The sequence below is a fragment of the Dendropsophus ebraccatus genome, chromosome 14, assembly GCF_027789765.1.
Source record: "Dendropsophus ebraccatus isolate aDenEbr1 chromosome 14, aDenEbr1.pat, whole genome shotgun sequence".
Taxonomy (NCBI): Eukaryota; Metazoa; Chordata; class Amphibia; order Anura; family Hylidae; genus Dendropsophus; species Dendropsophus ebraccatus.
The window spans coordinates 11,261,190-11,278,697 of record NC_091467.1 but is presented as its reverse complement, the minus strand read 5'-3'; the positions used below and the strand labels follow the sequence as shown (position 1 = coordinate 11,278,697).

The 17,508-nt window shown below is 44.0% G+C and overlaps 1 protein-coding gene across 4 annotated transcripts in view; it reads left to right on the top strand.

Annotated features, from left to right (window-relative positions):
* CBFA2T2 (CBFA2/RUNX1 partner transcriptional co-repressor 2) overlaps positions 1-16,842 on the top strand; it is a 41,830-nt gene extending 24,988 nt beyond the window's left edge. For 2 of the 4 annotated variants that reach the window (XM_069952236.1, XM_069952235.1), the window contains exons 2-11: positions 7,412-7,555; positions 9,184-9,425; positions 11,058-11,147; positions 11,390-11,571; positions 11,662-11,924; positions 12,566-12,663; positions 13,238-13,430; positions 14,042-14,110; positions 14,224-14,450; positions 15,980-16,842. In XM_069952236.1, coding sequence (XP_069808337.1) covers positions 7,412-7,555; positions 9,184-9,425; positions 11,058-11,147; positions 11,390-11,571; positions 11,662-11,924; positions 12,566-12,663; positions 13,238-13,430; positions 14,042-14,110; positions 14,224-14,450; positions 15,980-16,255 — 1,784 coding nt within the window. In that variant the 3' untranslated portion in view covers positions 16,256-16,842. Of the gene's footprint in view, positions 1-1,103; positions 1,174-7,411; positions 7,556-9,183; positions 9,426-11,057; positions 11,148-11,389; positions 11,572-11,661; positions 11,925-12,565; positions 12,664-13,237; positions 13,431-14,041; positions 14,111-14,223; positions 14,451-15,979 lie in introns of those variants that run through there. The other 2 variants (XM_069952238.1, XM_069952237.1) reach the window with 2 other exon arrangements.
* Positions 16,843-17,508: the final 666 nt, after the last annotated feature.

Genomic DNA, 17,508 nt, shown 5'->3' with positions numbered 1-17,508 from the left:
TTATCAGCTGCGTTATGTCCTGCAGAAAGTGGTGTATTCTTACCAGTCTGACACAGTGCTCTCTGCTGCCACCTCTGTCAATGTTAGGAACTGTCCAGAGCAGGAGAGGTTTTCTATGGGGATTTGCTGCTGCTCTGGACAGTTCCTGACATGGACAGAGGTGGCAGCAGAGAGCACTGTGTCAAACTGGAAAGAATACACCACTTCCTGTAGGACATACAGCAGCTGATAAGTACTGGAAGACTAGATATTTTTAAATTGAAGTAAATTACAGATCTGTATAACTTTCTGAAACCAGTTGGTTTGAAAGAAAAAGATTTTCGCCGAAGTACCCCTTTAAAATCATTGTTTACCGGCCGCCTGTGTAACCAGGAGATGAACGTCCGATAGCAATGTAGTTAAATAGCCGCATAAACTATACAGGGATCGTTGGTGCTGCATGGCCTCTGGATTAGTTGTGCAATGCGATCTTGACGGCCCCATATCAAACCTTGACAATTATAGCATCGGTGTCACTTTTGCCCCCATCCAACGTTGGGGCCTACATACAAGTGATCGGTAAACTGATGCCAAACTATAACTACAGATAAAAAGTTACAATAAAAAAAAAAAAAGTAAATAAAAATGGAGCAAAAAGAACGTGTTCATTGTGCAGCCTATGGAGTTGCAGCCGCATAGAGGGAGATGGGTCCTCCCTCGGCTCTGCACTGCCAGCTTCAGGCTCGGCAGACGCCTTTGCGGCCTCCTCTCTCTGCCATCCCCAGTGTGCGATGCTTTTGGCCAGGAAACGTCCCCGCTGGTGCACCCAGCCATGAACAAACCCTGCGTCTATTAAGGACTTCCAGTCCTATTGGCTCGGAGCCAGCGGTAGGTGTATATCTAGTGACATAGAAATGCAGAAAGCCCTAGTAACAGAGCGAGTGAGAGCGCCAGGCAGATATAGACAGGAGGGGGTGTCTCTCTCTCTCTCTCTCTCTCTGGCAGAAGGGGGGGGGGATAATTCAGTTTGACAACACATCTGCAGTCCATCTGCGCCAGAACAGTCCTGCTTCTTCCAACACACTGAGGAATCACAGATGTGTTAAACGCACGCAGGGGCGGAGGGGGGATCCCGCTCAACTCAACCCAAGAAAATATCCTTATTTAAAATTCCACGCCCGCAGATCCCAGACGGTAAGTCGCTCACGTTTCAGCGCGCTCTCCTCTGTGTCCTTGACTGCCGATCGATAATCTTATCCCTACTGCAGATAGATTTGTAAGACGTTGCCGAAGGGGTTAACCAGACAAGCGGGGTAATAAAAAAAAAACAAACAAAAAAAAACACCTTACGTATTTAAGAGCGTGTTTTGTTAACTGCTTTGGTTATGGCGGTGAAATCCGGTGGAGGTTTTTTTTTCTATTTTCTATTTTTTTCAATTTTTTCCCCTCGTTGTGTTACGATGGATGGAGACAAATACATAGGATGCCCTTGGTCATTGCTTCTCTTTGTAACGGTGTAATTGCGTTTATTATATAATAATAGAAGATCCTGTTCTGTATGGCATGTGGCAGATAGGTAGATGTATAGCCTCCTTAAAGGGACACTCTACCCAAAATATATTCCAGGGTTACTACTGCTATGGCACTAAATTCCTCCCAACCCCCACATTACGCTCATAGATTTTGGGCAGTTTCCTTAATGGAGTGCTGGTGGTCACCAGAGATGTTCTTTCTCTATCAATACCCCCCCCCTCCACCCAGCACTAAAGGGTCAACAAAAAAAATTTCCGGCAAAGTTAATCCTCAGTGACCGCCAGCTGTCATGTTGGCTGCAGTCACATTTGGGGTTAAGGGCCCCTTAAGGGCCAGGCGTGGATCTGAAGGAAGTGTCTGGCATGAAATGTTTCCGTGTAGGCTGCCGTGTAACTTATAATAAGGGTTAGGATGGATTTTCAAAATTTCCTTTTAATTATTATTTTTTTTTAAACTTTTGATATTTCCTGAATTCCTTTACGGTATTGCAGCGCGGTTGTTTCAGTGAGCGTCATAGTTATAAAGGCCGCAGCATTACTAGTTCACTGGTTTACTAATGTCTTCTGATATATTTACCGGTGTGCTGTGTTGTGGTCTGGCTTTGACACACCATCTTGAGCGCAACTTGAGTCCGATTGTTCGGCATCTGATTACCGGTGGCTGAAGAAGTTGGATGCTGCCCTAGGGAGTCCTGGAAAACATGGATACTATCATAGGCCATAGGCTGTATCCATGTTTTCCAAGACTCCCTAGGGCTGCATCCAACTTCAGCCACCAGTAATCGAATGCTGCACGCTCGAGAGCGGATGAACCCAAGAGTGCTTGAGGTTCGCTCATCTCTAATGGTTATCTGTCTCCTGTCTTCTCTCAGTCTACAAAGTTGGCCAGTTGTGGTCAATTACCAACCAGGTACCACCTGGAAAAGCTGATAAGGTATATGCACTAGCTCTTCTGTGCCGGGCTGTCAGGTACATCAAGTACAATATTCTACATACCAAATTCCTAAAACTTTGTTCGAGTCCTGCCGGGCTGTGGGATATCCACCAGAGCTGATGTCACGACCCAGTTGATGGACAGCCCTTCAGCCAGTCGGTGACTGAAGCAGGACACCGCTCCGGTCACAGATTGACTAAAGGAGCTGTCCATCGGCCAGGTCGGGCATTCTCCCCCAAGTTGTGACATCCTTACAACTTGGGGGAGAAAATGCCTTCTGGCGGGGGTCCCGGAGCTGGTCAATGATCAAGTAATACTTGATTGTTAGGGCCCTATTCCACCAGACGATTATCGTTCAGATAATCATTAAATCGTTCGAATCTAAACGAAATGCAGTTAACGATTAATGACTGAACGAGAAATCGTTGATCACTTTATAAGACCTGGACCTATTTTTATCTTTGCTCGTTCGCAAAACATTCGCAAATCGTTTGCATTGAATAAGACGCTGTTCGGTCGTTCGCAGTAGATACGAACGCAATAGCGAAGAAAAAATTATCGCAAATACGATCATAAGTAACGATTATCGTTCCATGGAAATGAGTGAACATTTTCAGGTCTTTCGCAATAGCGGTCGTTTGAGATCGTTAATCGTTAACAATTATGCGAACGATAATCGTCCGGTGGAATAGGGCCCTTTTTCCCTCCCCTACCCCTGCTGCCTGTGGGGTCTTCCATACAGCCGGACTTCTCCTTTTAAGGTAATTTTTAGATGGCCTGATATGGAGGCCGTCTACGGAAGCAAACAAGTGACAAAAATAATGTCTCTCATTTGCAGAACAATTAGTTGTGCTACCGGGCCACACAAATGATCCCTATTTTGTTTGTTCGGCCATTTAAATATATTGCCACCAAAAAGATGCGATCAGCCGATGAGTGGGCGTTCTTCATCAATTATGGCCAAAGGAGTGTTTCTAGCCACCATCCTTGCCGGTAATCAGCCCGTGTAAAAGAGCCTTTAGTTGGGTACACATCTCACTGTGTAGACAATGATGTAGGTGATGGCCCACACGAACAATCCAGTGACTGCTGGTTTCTAGGGTCGATCGGTGCTCAAAGCGGGCAGTGGGCTAACTTGTCAACGACATGAAGATACTGATCATGGCTGTTGCAGGCCGTAAAGGAAACAATTTAGTCTTTTGTCAGTACTGTAATAAAAACCAATGCGTAAAGTTCCTGGGCCCCGATGCTCTCAACGCCACCCGCACACTGTGCCATGTATAACAGTGGTACTATCTTATGTCATAGAGAGTGGCCTCAGGCACCAAAACACGGATGCACCTACCACCTCCTATAGCCGCTCTCCTACTTGATGAGTGCAACCGGAGCATGCTCGAGACCAATCGTTTGCCATTTGATTACCGGTGGCTGAAGAGGTTGGATGCCGCCCTAGGGAGTTCGGGAGTCCAGATTATCATGAGGTTCTACCAGAGACGTGACAACCATAATAGGCACCAACATCTAGTGCAGGCATGGGGAAGCTTCGGACCTCCAGCCATTGCAAAACTACAATTCCCGGCATGATGGGAATTGTAGTTTTGCAACAGCTGGAAGGCCAAAGGTTCCCCATGCCTGATCTTACTGCAGAACATATTGCTGCAACCATCATCCCGGACACTGGTTAACAACCCCCAAGGAGCTGAAGAGGTGACTGCACTGGTTGTCACTCACCTTTTACAGAAACTAGTAAAACTGGTCACAGACAATTATCAAATTTGCAAGAAAAAAAACCCAAAAAACCCCTCCAACCTGTTGCATGTGCGGCCCATCTGAGCCCCCTGTACAGGGCATTCTATGGTGCGATGAGGAGGGAGGGGAGGAAGCACTTTGTATTGTATGGTGACAGATGTGCATCAGGCCTCCCAGCACGTGTCCCAGCCCCCCTCCTGCTACTGACACCAGGTGCAGCCTGTTACCCAGGAACCCAGTCACTAACCTTCATCTGTTTCCATTGTTTTGGATGGAAATTAGCATTGCATTCTGTCCGCCCCTATGGCTGCAGGTAACTGCCCTAGTATCAGCTGTTGTCCCTGAATCCGGTGTATGGGGAGGAGGATAGGGATGTCCATGTCTCACTTACATCTAATACTTGGGGGGTAATGAATGTACTATCCCCTCTCTGAAGTATTACCTTGACGCCTATAGAATTAAAGGGGTTCTCCAGTAAAATATATATTATATATATATATATATTATTTTTTTTTTTTTTTTTTTTTTTTTTTTCTTTGAAATCAACTAGTGTCAGAAAGCTTTACAGATTTGTAATTTACTTCTATTAAAAAATCTCCAGTCTTCCAGTACTTATCAGCTGCTGTATGCCCTGCAGGAAGGGGTGTATTCTCTCCAGTCTGACACAGTGCTCTCTGCTGCCACCTCTGTCCATGTCAGGAACTGTCCAGAGCAGTAGCAAATACAATACACCACTTCATGCAGGGCATACAGTAGCTTAGAAGTACTGGAAGGCTGGAGATTTTTTAATTGAAGTAAAGTACACATCCCTGGCTCCAGTTGATTTGAAAGAATTTTTTTTGTGAACATCCCCTTTAAGATTTTGATATTTTTAAATAGATTAATTACTACTTTTTAAAAATCTCCAGTCTTCCAGTACATATCAGCCGCTGTATGTCCTACAGGAAGCGGTGTATTCTTCCCAGTCTGACACAGTGCTCTCTGCTGCCACCTCTGTCCATGTCAGGAACTGTCCAGAGCAGCAGCAAATCCTCATAGAAAACCTCTCCTGCTCTGGACAGTTCCTGACATGGACAGAGGTGGCAGCAGAGAGCACTGTGTCACACTGGGAAGAATACACCGCTTCCTGCAGGACATACAGCAGCTGATGAGTACTGGGAAACTTAAGATTTTTAAATAGAAGTAAATTACAAATCTGTATGACTAATAAGTTTTTTCTGCCGGAGTACACCTTAAGGGGTGCGTTCACACCTACAGGATCCGTAGCAGATTTGATGCTGTGTTTAGTTAATTAAATGAAATCTGCTGCGGATCCGCTGTAGAAAATCAGCTGCGGATCCGGTAAGTGTGAACGTACCCTTAGGGTAGCTTCACACGTACCGTATCGCAGCGGATTTTCTGCTGCAGATCTGTAGCAGATTTGACAGTACGGATTTAATGCTGTTTTCATTCGTTTAGTCAAATCTGCTGCGGATACGCAGCAGAAAATCCGCTCCTATACGGTACATGTGAAGCTACTCTTAATGCCAAAATTCTATCTACTTATTTTGAGCTATTGCTCCCTGTTATCAGCCACTCAGCTCACCATACAATAGCAGGGACTAGAGATGATGCATTGTGTGACTCTGTACACCCTGCACAATCTTTTTCCGCCTTTACATGTCCGCCGTCTTTAGTTTTGGCGCTATAGAGGTTAATATCAGAGGAAAACCTCAGCCTGGCAGAAACGGGAAACAGATGGAAAGTGGTTTTACCACCGCGCCGAGGGAAACAACACAGAGAGGATTCTGGGAAAGTCGCATCGAGAGAATCTCATGTCCTTTTAATTCAGTGTTATGATCTATAGGTATGGGTGTATATGTATTTACAGATGGAGCAGAGACTCTTATTGGGGCTGCCCCATTGTACCCATAATCATGTGATCATACAGAGCAGCACAAAACTGACTCAACCACATGACAGACTCGGCTCTACTACATCTATCGCTGTTTCTATACAGTATGACCATCTGTATCATATCTGCATACATATACGGGGGGAGATTTATCCAACATGGTGTAAAGTGAGACTGGCTCAGTTGCCCCTAGCAACCAACCAGATTCCACCTCTCATTCCTCACAGACTCTTTGGAAAATGAAAGGTGGAATCTGGTTGCTAGGGGCAACTGAGCCAGTCTCACTTTACACCATGTTGGATAAATCTCCCCAACTATATGCCAATATTCTCTCCTATATAAGTATATCCTGACCATTCGCCATTTCTGCCAGGAATACACAACTTTTCTACTAGACCACACCGTCCTGTATCTCAATAGCAATCAGCAAGTGTTTTTAAAGGGGTACTCCGATGGAAAATAATAGTTTCCATATCAACTGGTGTCAGAAAGGTATACAGATTTCTAATTTACTTCTATTAAAAAAATCTCCAGTCTTCCAGTACTTATCAGCTTCTGTATGTCCTGCAGGAAGTGGTGTATTCTTTCCAGTATGACACAGTGCTCTCTGCTGCCACCTCTGTCCATGTCAGGAACTGTCCAGAGCAGCAGGAAATCCCGATAGAAAAACTCCCCGTCTCTCCAGACTGGAAAGAATACACCACTTCCTGCAGGACATGCAGTAGCTGACAAGTACTGGAAGGTTTAAGATTTTTAAAAAGAAGTAAATTACAAATTTGGGGTACTTTCTAGCAGAAATTGCTTTAAAAGAAAAACATTTTTGGTGAACCCCTTTAAAAATAAGTTCTCAGTACTTATCAGCTACTGTATGTCCTGCAGGAAACAGTGGTGTTTCCTCCCCAGCCTGACACAGTGCTCTCTACTGCCACCTCTGTCCATGTCAGGAACTGTCCAGAGCAAGGGGGGATTTGCTGCTGCTCTGGACAGTTCCTGACATGGACAGAGGTGGCAGCAGAGAGCGCTGTACATACAGCAGCTGATAAGTACTGGACGACTGTAGATTTTTAAATAGGTAGATTTGTAATTTCCTTCTATCTTTTTGATGCACAGTGATGTAGCATTGTACCTGTTTCCTTACTGACCAGTATAATAGTGTGTGGTACATACTGGTCGGAATAAGGTGTACGATGAGTGCCCCCTCTAGTGTGGAATGTGGGTATTACACCTGGACACAGGCTGGATAAACTGTAATGCACATCCTGTAAGCATCTGACCTTCCTGGGATCTCTGTACTTACACTGTGCCATGTGTGTTAATTTGTAGTCCCTGGAGACAAGAGGGTGCCCTCAATGCCCGGGTCTCCCATGGAAGTGAAGATTCATTCTCGATCCTCACCTCCTACCATGGCTCCTTTGCCACCTGTGAACCCAAGTGGCCCGCGACCCGTATCCTTCCCTCCTTCATCACGTATGTATCATGAGAACGCTAAAGTTTCCTATATGTATGTATATAGTATATGGTCACTGCCTTGTCACCACCAATGTATATATACTATGGGGAACCTTCAGCCCTTCACCTGTTGCAAAACTACAACTCCCATCATGCCTGGACAGCCAAAGGCTGTCCAGGCATGATGGGAATTGTAGTTTTGCATCAGCTGCAGGGGCAAAAGTTCCCCTTCCCATATATAATATATATATAAACTTCTACAAGCATTTGTGTGCTTTTGCATTCCCTTGCTGGACAAGTTTACCAGCTGATACAAATATCAGAATCTTAAAGGGGTACTCCAGCAAGACAGATTTAAAATTTACTTCTATTAAAAAAATCTCCAGTGTTCCAGTACCTAATATCTGCTGCATGTCCTGCATGAAGTGTTGTATTCTTTCCAGTCTGACACAGTGCTCTCTGCTGCCACCTCTGTCCATGTCAGGAACTGTCCAGAGCAGCAGCAAACCTCTCCTGCTCTGGACAGTTCCTGACATGGACAGAGGTGGCAGCAGAGAGCACTGTGTCAGACTGGAGAGAATACACCACTTCCTGCAGGACATAAAGCAGCTGATAAGTACTGGAAGACTGTAGATTTTTAAATAGAATAAAAAATAAAATAAAAATCTGTATAACACTAGTTGACTAGAAATTTTTTTCTGCTGGATTTAGTATATAGACCAGAGTTCTATAGGAATTACTGAGGTCACATCTGCGCCTTCTTAGTCGTTCTTGGTTACACTAGATGATTAGGTTTCCCTATAACGCTGGGGCAGCTAATGTTTCTGTACAGCCCATAGACATATAATGGTCATGTACTACGTTCAGCAAACATAGCATCTAGTATTAGGACAGTCACCCCTACTGTAAGGTTTACACTTGTCACTGTGATACCGAACAACCTGTAAAATATAAGAATCCCCCTCCCAGCCTGGCAAAGACTTATAGGGGCACCCCAGGTAAAATCTTTTTCTTTCAAATCAACTGGTTTCAGAAAGTTATACAGATTTGTAATTTACTTCTATTTAAAAATGTCCAGTCTTCCAGTACTTCTCAGCTACTGTATGCCCTGCAGGAAGTGGTGTATACTCTCCAGTCTGACACAGTGCTCTCTGCTGCCACCTCTGTCCATGTCAGGAACTGTCCAGAGCAGCAGCAAATCCCCATAGAAAACCTCTCCTGCTCTGGACAGTTCCTGACATGGACAGAGGTGGCAGCAGAGAGCACTGTGTCAGACTGGGGAGTATACACCACTTCCTGCAGGACACACTGCATCTGATAAGTACTGGAAGACTTTTTTCTAATTTAAAGTAAATTACAAATCTCTGGCACTTTTTGGCATCAGCCGATTTGAAAGATTTTTTTTTTTTTTTTGCAAACTAGCAAAACTTTCTAGCATACCTGTCCATAACTTTTGTCCCACTATAATTTTTCCAATAATAAGTAAAACCCTGTTAGTATCCCTCCTATTGTTCTTGTTGTACATGTCTTCCTCTGCTCCCTGTGCCCACTTGTCCTGTCTAGTCTAGTCCTTGGCACTCGTTCTTTTCTATGTCATAAATCGGAATGACCCCCTATACTAAAGATCATGTTTTATCCCCCTGCAGTCTCTAATGGAATGAACCATTCTCCCCCCTCCCTGAATGGAGCTCCATCTCCGCCGCAGCGCTCCAGTAATGGTCCGTCATCATCCTCTTCCTCGTCTCTCGCCAACCAGCAGCTCCCGGCCACCTGTGGAGTAAGGCAGCTCAGCAAACTCAAGAGGTTCCTCACCACATTACAGCAGTTCGGCAATGATATCTCTCCGGAGATCGGGGAGAAGGTCCGCACCCTCGTTTTAGCGCTGGTGGTAAGTACCGTCTCAAGATGGAAGTGAACGCGAGGCCTGTTAAAGAGGCAATTTCTTCATAAAAAAAATCTACAGGGGTTGTGACTGTAAGCAGGTTTGCAATATACGTTTTTTTGGGGGTTTTTTCTACGTTTTAATCAGCTTTATACACATGGCCACTAGGTGTCTCCCTTCCTGTGCTCGTTGCTCACGCTGGACATGTCCTCACAGCACATATGTACAGCTGCTGCACGTCCACATTCAGTCGCAGAGAATTCTGGGGGTGCTCACATTGTACGGTCAGCTCTCCTATCACACAGCACCAAAACCTCTGTAACCACACAGTGACATTATGCTGTCTAAATTATTAGGGCCAGTTCACACTGAGCAAGATCGTCGAAATTCTGCCGCATAGTGTACTGCTGTAAGTGAATGAGCGTGCACGCTCGTCCAATGCCGCCACGCTCCACTCAAAGAACTAACATGTTAGTTCTTTGAGCGGAGAGGAGAGGGAGCGGCCGAGCGCGCGCCCTCTCATTTACTTACAGCAGTACACTGAGCACGGCGGGATTATGCGGCGGAATTTCGACGATCTTGCTCAGTGTGAACTGGCCCTTACATAACACAGAGCATTGTCTCCTGGTCAGCTGCAGAGATGATAGTAGAATAAGTAATAGTCATGCTACATTTACACGAAGTGATTATTCGCCCAATTGATCGTTTTAACGATTTTGAAGCAACATTTTGTTTTTTTATAACGATTAGCATTTAGAAGAAGTGAAAAATCGTTTACAAAAACGTTATTTCGATCGTTAAGATCTCTTAAGCCCATCTCACACACAGGTTGAATCGGTGAAGGACTGTTTACACGAAGCGATCTGCGAATTTTTAGTGAACGACCAACAACGATTTGAGAACATGTTGAAAGATCACAATGAATGAGCAATTTCTTGCTCATCGCTTGATCGTTCGGAACGATTATCGCTCAAATGCGATCATTATCGTGAAAATTCGAACGATAATCATTCTGTGTGAACGAAGCATTAATAACATAATCAGTCTTAAGTCATTGCCCTCAGCTGATATACAACCTGCATGATGGACAGGGGTCTCTCCTTGTGTGAGCTGCAAAGGACAGAGAACATAGGGATGGAGCATGGAGCACAGGAAGGGAGACACCTAGTGGCCATATGTATATATTTCATTTAAACATAGAAAACTTTTTTTTTTTTTTTTATATATGTAGAGTATACAGTATTGCAAATCTACTTGTGATCACTTTTTCTTAAAAAAAAAAAAAAAAAAAAGGTGCTCTTTGATGGTTGAACTGCTTTACTTTAGGACAGCGGTCTCCAACTTATATAAAACTACAACTCCCATCATGCCCTGACAGCAAGAAGTTGTAATTTGGTAACAGTGCTGGAACCATGAACCAGACTGATCGCATTATATCGGAAATACCTCCCACGCTCTAATGGTCAATGAGTAGTAGTAGTAAAAACTAAGTAATAAGCCTATAAACCAATGTGGGGCATTAATAGGTAATGGGGGAAACCATAGAGATCCATTACGAGCCTGAGGTTTGACCTGGAGTATCCTCCATTGGTTCCTTTGCCCTTTGTGGTCATTCTAACCTCTCTTTATATTCTACAGAATTCCACCGTAACTATTGAAGAATTCCACTGCAAGCTCCAAGAGGCGACCAACTTCCCTCTCCGACCTTTCGTCATCCCGTTCCTTAAGGTAAAGAATTTTTAACCCCTTCTTCCCCTGATCTATACAGAATAGCCTTTTAGTTATCGCAGGGGTAGTAGGGAACCTTGGCCCTCCCGCCGTTGCAAAACTACAACTCCCATCATGCCTGGACAGCCGAAGGCTGTCCAGGCATGATGGGAGTTGTAGTTTTGCAACGGCTGGAGAGCCAAGGTTCCCTACCCCTGACTTATGGGGTTAAGTCTAATCTGGACGCCGGTTTCCATTTTCAGGCCAACTTGCCGCTTCTCCAGAGAGAGTTGCTGCACTGTGCGCGCGCTGCCAAGCAAACACCCTCACAGTACTTGGCGCAACATGAACACATCCTCCTCAACACCAACACCTCCTCTCCATCCGACTCCTCTGAGCTGCTCATGGAAGTCAGTGGGAACGGAAAGAGACACAGCCCAGAAAGGTAACGGGTGACGACGAGAATCCACCACCAGATGTCTATAGATCAGTCCGAGAAGATTGCAGATCAAACTCTGACCTCTTGTGTTTGCAGGAGAGAAGACAACGGCTTTGAAAGAGAGCCTTTACCCCCAGAGCCGCCAGTCAAGAGGGTGTGCACCATCAGCCCGGCCCCCCGACACAGTCCGGCTCTTTCTTTGCCCCTTTTGAACCCTTCCAGCCAGTTTCACCCCACCCCTCCACCCCTCCAGCACTACACGTTGGATGATATACCCGGATCCCAACTGTATAGGGAACCACTGGGCAAGATTGTGGAATGCAGAGAGGGAAGAGAGCGCCACCATGCTGTAACAGCAGGTAAGTGCGGGATTAAAGGGGTACTCCGGTGGACATTTTTTCTTTTAAATCAACTGTTTTCAGCAAGTTAGACAGATTTGTAATTTACTTCTATTTAAAAATCTGCAGTCTTATAGTACTTTATCAGCTGCTGAATGTCCTGCAGGAAGTGGTGTATTCTTTCCAGTCTGACACAGTGCTCTCTGCTGCCACCTCTGTCCATGTCAGGAACTTTTCTATGGGGATTTGCTGCTGCTCTGGACAGTTCCTGACATGGACAGAGGTGGCAGCAGAGAGCACTGTGTCAGACTGGAGAGAATAATACACCACTTCCTGCAGGACATACAGAAGCTGATAAGTACTGGAAGACTGGAGTTTTTAAGTAAAAGTAAATTGCAAATCTATATAACTTTCTGACACCAGTTGATTTAAAATATATATTTTGTCAGAGTACCCCTTTAAATAAATGTAGCTCCTTCTTGTCTATTGGTTATATCTGGCTTTACAGCATAGCCTCGCTAAAAAAAATGAAGCTGCAATATCACATACAACTTGTTGACAGAAGTGGAGCTGTTGTATAACCTTGTGACCCCTTTAAATATGTGTTCTGAGAGACCCTGATAGTCTGATGGCTGAGAGTGACCTGGATTTTCTCTCTGTAGGAATCAATGGCAGCTTAAACAATGGATATCAAGAAGAACTTGTAGATCACCGTCTGACAGAGCGGGAATGGGCAGAGGAATGGAAACATTTGGATCACGTAAGGCCAACAAATGATTATTAGTATTATTAGTATTAGTATTATTAGTATTAGTATTATTAGTATTAGTATTATTAGTATTAGTATTATTAGTATTAGTATTATTAGTATTACTTATTTAGTATTATTAGTATTATTTATTTAGTATTATATTTTTTATTGTTTCATAATATAATATAAAACAACAATAAAAAAATACTAAAAATACAGTAATAAACATATAATACTAAATATATAATAATAATGGTAATATTATTGCTATATATTTAGTATTTTTATTGTATTTTTAGTATTATTTTTAATACAGCAATAAAATTAATACATCATAATAATAATAGTAATAATAATAATAATAGTTATTGTTATTATTATTATTATTGTTGTTATTCTTGTTATTATTATTATTTATTTTCTTGATAATTATTATTTATTAGAATTGGCTAATACGTAAATCGGTGTTTCCTCCTTTAATACTTGCACTGAGACATTCAATCATTTTTTTGCACATGGACAGCGCCCTCTAGTGATTTAAGGGGGTATAGTAAATTTTTTTGTTTTTTTGCCATTTACACAGGCTTTGAATTGCATCATGGAGATGGTAGAAAAGACAAAGCGCTCTATGGCGGTACTGCGCAGGTGTCAAGAAGTGGACAGAGATGAATTGAATTACTGGAAGAGACGTTACAGCGAGTCCTCAGAGCTTAGGAAAGGAAGCGAGCACTTAAGCAGACAGCACAGCCCAACGTCCACTGACTCAGGCACCAGTGGTGAGTAAATATATTCTGAGAAACATGTCGGTGGTTCATAGATTTGTTAACAATAATAATGTACTAGTTCTAGTCAGGCTGGACTAATTGGAATAGTGAAACCAATGCAAGCAGCCAGCCACCTACCTACACTCCCTTCCTGTGTAATATTACTCGGGCCTCGTTTTCAGCTTTATACCTGTGCAACTAATTTTATTTCCCCCAAAAATTAGCCTCTTTGTAAATTTAAAGGGGTACTCTAGCAAATTTTTTTTCTTTCTGTTGTCAGAAAATTTATATAGATTTTTAATTTACTTCTATTTAAAAAAAATAAATCTCCAGTCTTCCAGTACGTATCAGCTGCTGTATGTTCTGCAGGAAGTGGTGTATTCTCTCCAATATGACATAGTACTCTCTGCTGCCATCTCTGTCCATGTCAGGAACTGTCCAGAGCAGCAGCAAATCCCTATAGAAAACCTCTCCTGCTCTGGACAGTTCCTGGCATGGACAGAGGTGGCAGCAGAGAGCACTGATGGGAATTGTAGTTTTGCAACAGCTGTAGGGCCAAAGGTTCCCCATCCCTCCTTTAGGGGCTACACTTCCCTAAATTTCCTTTACTCTCCTCCTTGCAGACTCCCAGAGGGACTTTGGAAGCCGAAGTGGTGGAAACTATGTGACTGAAGAAATCTGGCGGAAAGCAGGTACTGAGCCTCGCTTACTGTTACTGATGATTTTGGGTGCTGATTGGAAATTGTTTTTCTTTATTGATATTTATACAAATATTTTAATTTTACCATTTAAAATGTCAATACAGTGAGCGTTCCCTTTAACCTCCCTCCTCCCTACACAGAAGAGGCGGTGAATGAGGTGAAGCGACAGGCCATGTCTGAGGTACAAAAGGCCGTGTCTGAGGCCGAACAGAAAGCCTTTGAGATGATAGCGTCGGAGAGAGCCAGGATGGAACAGACTATTGCGGATGCCAAGAGGAGGGCAACAGAGGATGCTTTCCTTGTAGTAAATGAGCAGGAGGAATCCACTGAGGTACGCCATGGACTGTAGTGTACCAGATCAGAGATGAGCGCAACTGGAGCAGGCTGGAGTCCGATCGTTCGGCATTTGATTACCGGTGTCTGAAGAAGTTGGATGCAGCCCTAAGGAGTCCTGGAAAACATGCATACAGGCTATGGCCTATGACCGTATCCATGTTTTCCAGGACTCCCTAGGGTGGCATCCAACTTCTTCAGTCACAGGTAATCAAATGACGAATGGTTGTACTCTAATCCGTTGCGTCTCTAATCTCTATATTCATTGCGCCCTTTTTTTCCCTTTGAATTCCATTGGATTAGGGCCCTATTGCACGGATCGATAATCGGTCGGTTATCGCTCTGTGTAATAAAGAGAACGATCAGCCGATGAAATGATCATTGGCTGATCGTTTCTTTAGGTCGAGACCTAAAATCATCGGGCGTCGGGTGCACATCACTATGGGGGAGATTTATCAAACATGGTGTAAAGTGAAACTGGCTCAGTTGCCCCTAGCAACCAATCAGATTCCACTTTTCATTTTCCAAAGAGTCTGTGAGGAATGAAAGGTGGAATCTGATTGGTTGCTAGGGGCAACTGAGCCAGTCTCACTTTGATAAAGTTTGATAAATCTCCCCTTATGCGTAATAGCGATTAATGGCCGACGGCTGATGATTATAGTACAAAATAATATATTAACTTACCACGTTCCCTGTTGTCCTTGGGCCTTCCCCGGTCTCTGCAGCTCTGCCTTCTTCTCCCTTTAGTTCCGGTCTCTGAACTGATAGGCCGTGGCCAGTGATTGGCTGAGTGGCCAGCGGTCTGTCAGTGTAGAGACTGGAACAGAAGGCAAAGCTGCAGACATCGGGGTCCCAGCAGTAGGACCACCTGAATAAGTTTGTTATCCCTTAACCTGTGTATAGGAAATAACTGTTAAGTTCCTATCACGGTGAACCATTATTGGCCTTACTTGTCCGTTTGCCGACCATTCAGGTTGAAAATCATTTAGTGTAACGGCGCCTGTTAAAAGGGAACGATCAGCCGACATGCACAATGTCTAATCGTGGTCTTTCAATGTTTTAAAAGCCCATTGATGGTATGGAATGCATCGTTCCATGAAGACCCCCGCTGACTTCAATGGGCAGCCTGAGCGATCTAAGGATCATTTGGATGGCCCCTCCTGCTTGCTAGCAGGGAACAAGAGGTGTAATAGGGCCCTCAGTCATGAATACTCATGTAATGGAGTTGTATAAATATGTATGCGGTGAGCTCCACCTTGTGGTGGCTGTAGGCAAACAGATTTTTTTTTTAATGGTATGGACACCTAGCTGTAAGCAAACATTATTAGTACAAAAAGGATCAGACATTAAAATTTAACATGCCTGATCCTTAGGATAAACAAGAGCAAGAGAGATCCATCTCCTCTATTTTACGTCCGGTTACGTTTACTTGTACTATGATATAGAAGAATAGGTTAATAACTTCCTTGTATTGCACTGCCTCTTTATAGCTTTATAATTTTAGTTTTTTTTCCTCCTTCTTTGCAGAGCTGTTGGAATTGTGGTCGTAAAGCCAGCGAGACCTGCAGCGGATGTAACATTGCTCGATACTGCGGATCATTCTGCCAGCACAAAGACTGGGAAAAGCATCATCGTATCTGTGGGCAGACCCTACACGGCCCTTCCAAGGCACTAACCCCCGTCCGCTCCTTAGTACCCAAGGCCTCAGACCCCATTTTGCTCAGTCCGGCCGTTGAAAGGTCATCCAGTGCCACCTCACGTTCTTCCACTCCTGCGTCTGTCACCGCCGTTGAAAGCTTGTGAACGAGAAACTTGGTCTCCATTGTCTTGTGTCTTTTGTTACTTCTCCCACCTACAAGGAGTTTGGATTACACATTATGAAGATATATATAGGAAAGCTTGATATGTTCTTCCACATGGTGGACCAAACCATTCACATAAGAGTCAGACAAGACCTAAGAAACCTAAAAGAACTGCTGTCACAACCAAATATCATTGGTATAGCCCAGCCACAGAAAGCTTCGGGGTGGGGTACATGGCTCTGGATCACGTACAGGCATCTGCCGGCCCGATCCGAAGAAGGACATTGCCGATAGATCGAATAACCTATCGGCATGGCTGAGACTTTGACTAATAGTCCCGTCTATGGCACAAGAAATCCCCTTGTTACTGTGCATGTCGTTCTTTTTAATGTCTTTTCCCCTTGTTATACATTGGTCTTCATTTTTTATTTTATTTTTTGTAATTGTCTATAAATATCTATCGATGTAAAATGGCTGCTAAGCCCCTTCACTTAGATATCTAACCGAGACCTGTAGATCAGAAATAAAGAGGAAAAACATCCAGCTCAGGCAGAAACGGTTACTTACAATGGGTGAGAGGGTGGCGAGTCTCCTATTACCAGAGCCCGATCAGTCTCTCTCTGACCTATGGCAATGGGGGGTGAGCTGGGACACATTTATCTAGTGTGTACAGGCACCTACATAATAGTCCTGAAGTCAAAGACAGGTTATGTAAATAGGGACAGGGAAAAAATAGATGTGCTGCATGGGCATAAGGGTTCACCTACATGTTTCGAAAGAAAAATAAAACTAAGAAATTTATAAAGAATTCATTCCCCTCCTCTCTGTACTCTACAGACTGTACTTCGTACAGTCTACAACTGGCTGGAAAAGGAAGGATGAGCCGACTTGCCAAACTGGCAAGTATGTCCGAATCCGAACATTCGGAATTTGACTCCCTGCGGCCGCAGAAGTTGCATGTTGTCCCAGGGCTGCCAGGAAACATGACTGTATCCATGTTTTCCTGGCATCCAAGTTCTCCAGACGCGGGGGAGTCAAATGCCGAGCCTGGGAGTCAAAATTGCCAGACCCCCCAAAAATTCAGCAAGTTCACTCATCCCTAAATAGAAATAACCACCCCCCCCCCCCCCCCCCCGATGCTCCTTCCGTAAGTCAAGTCTTTTACACAGGGGGAGGTTGGGCTGATGTAAAAGACTCCATGATTAGTTGATAAATAAGAAATTTGATCGATCGATGAGAGTCCAAGAATCCTTG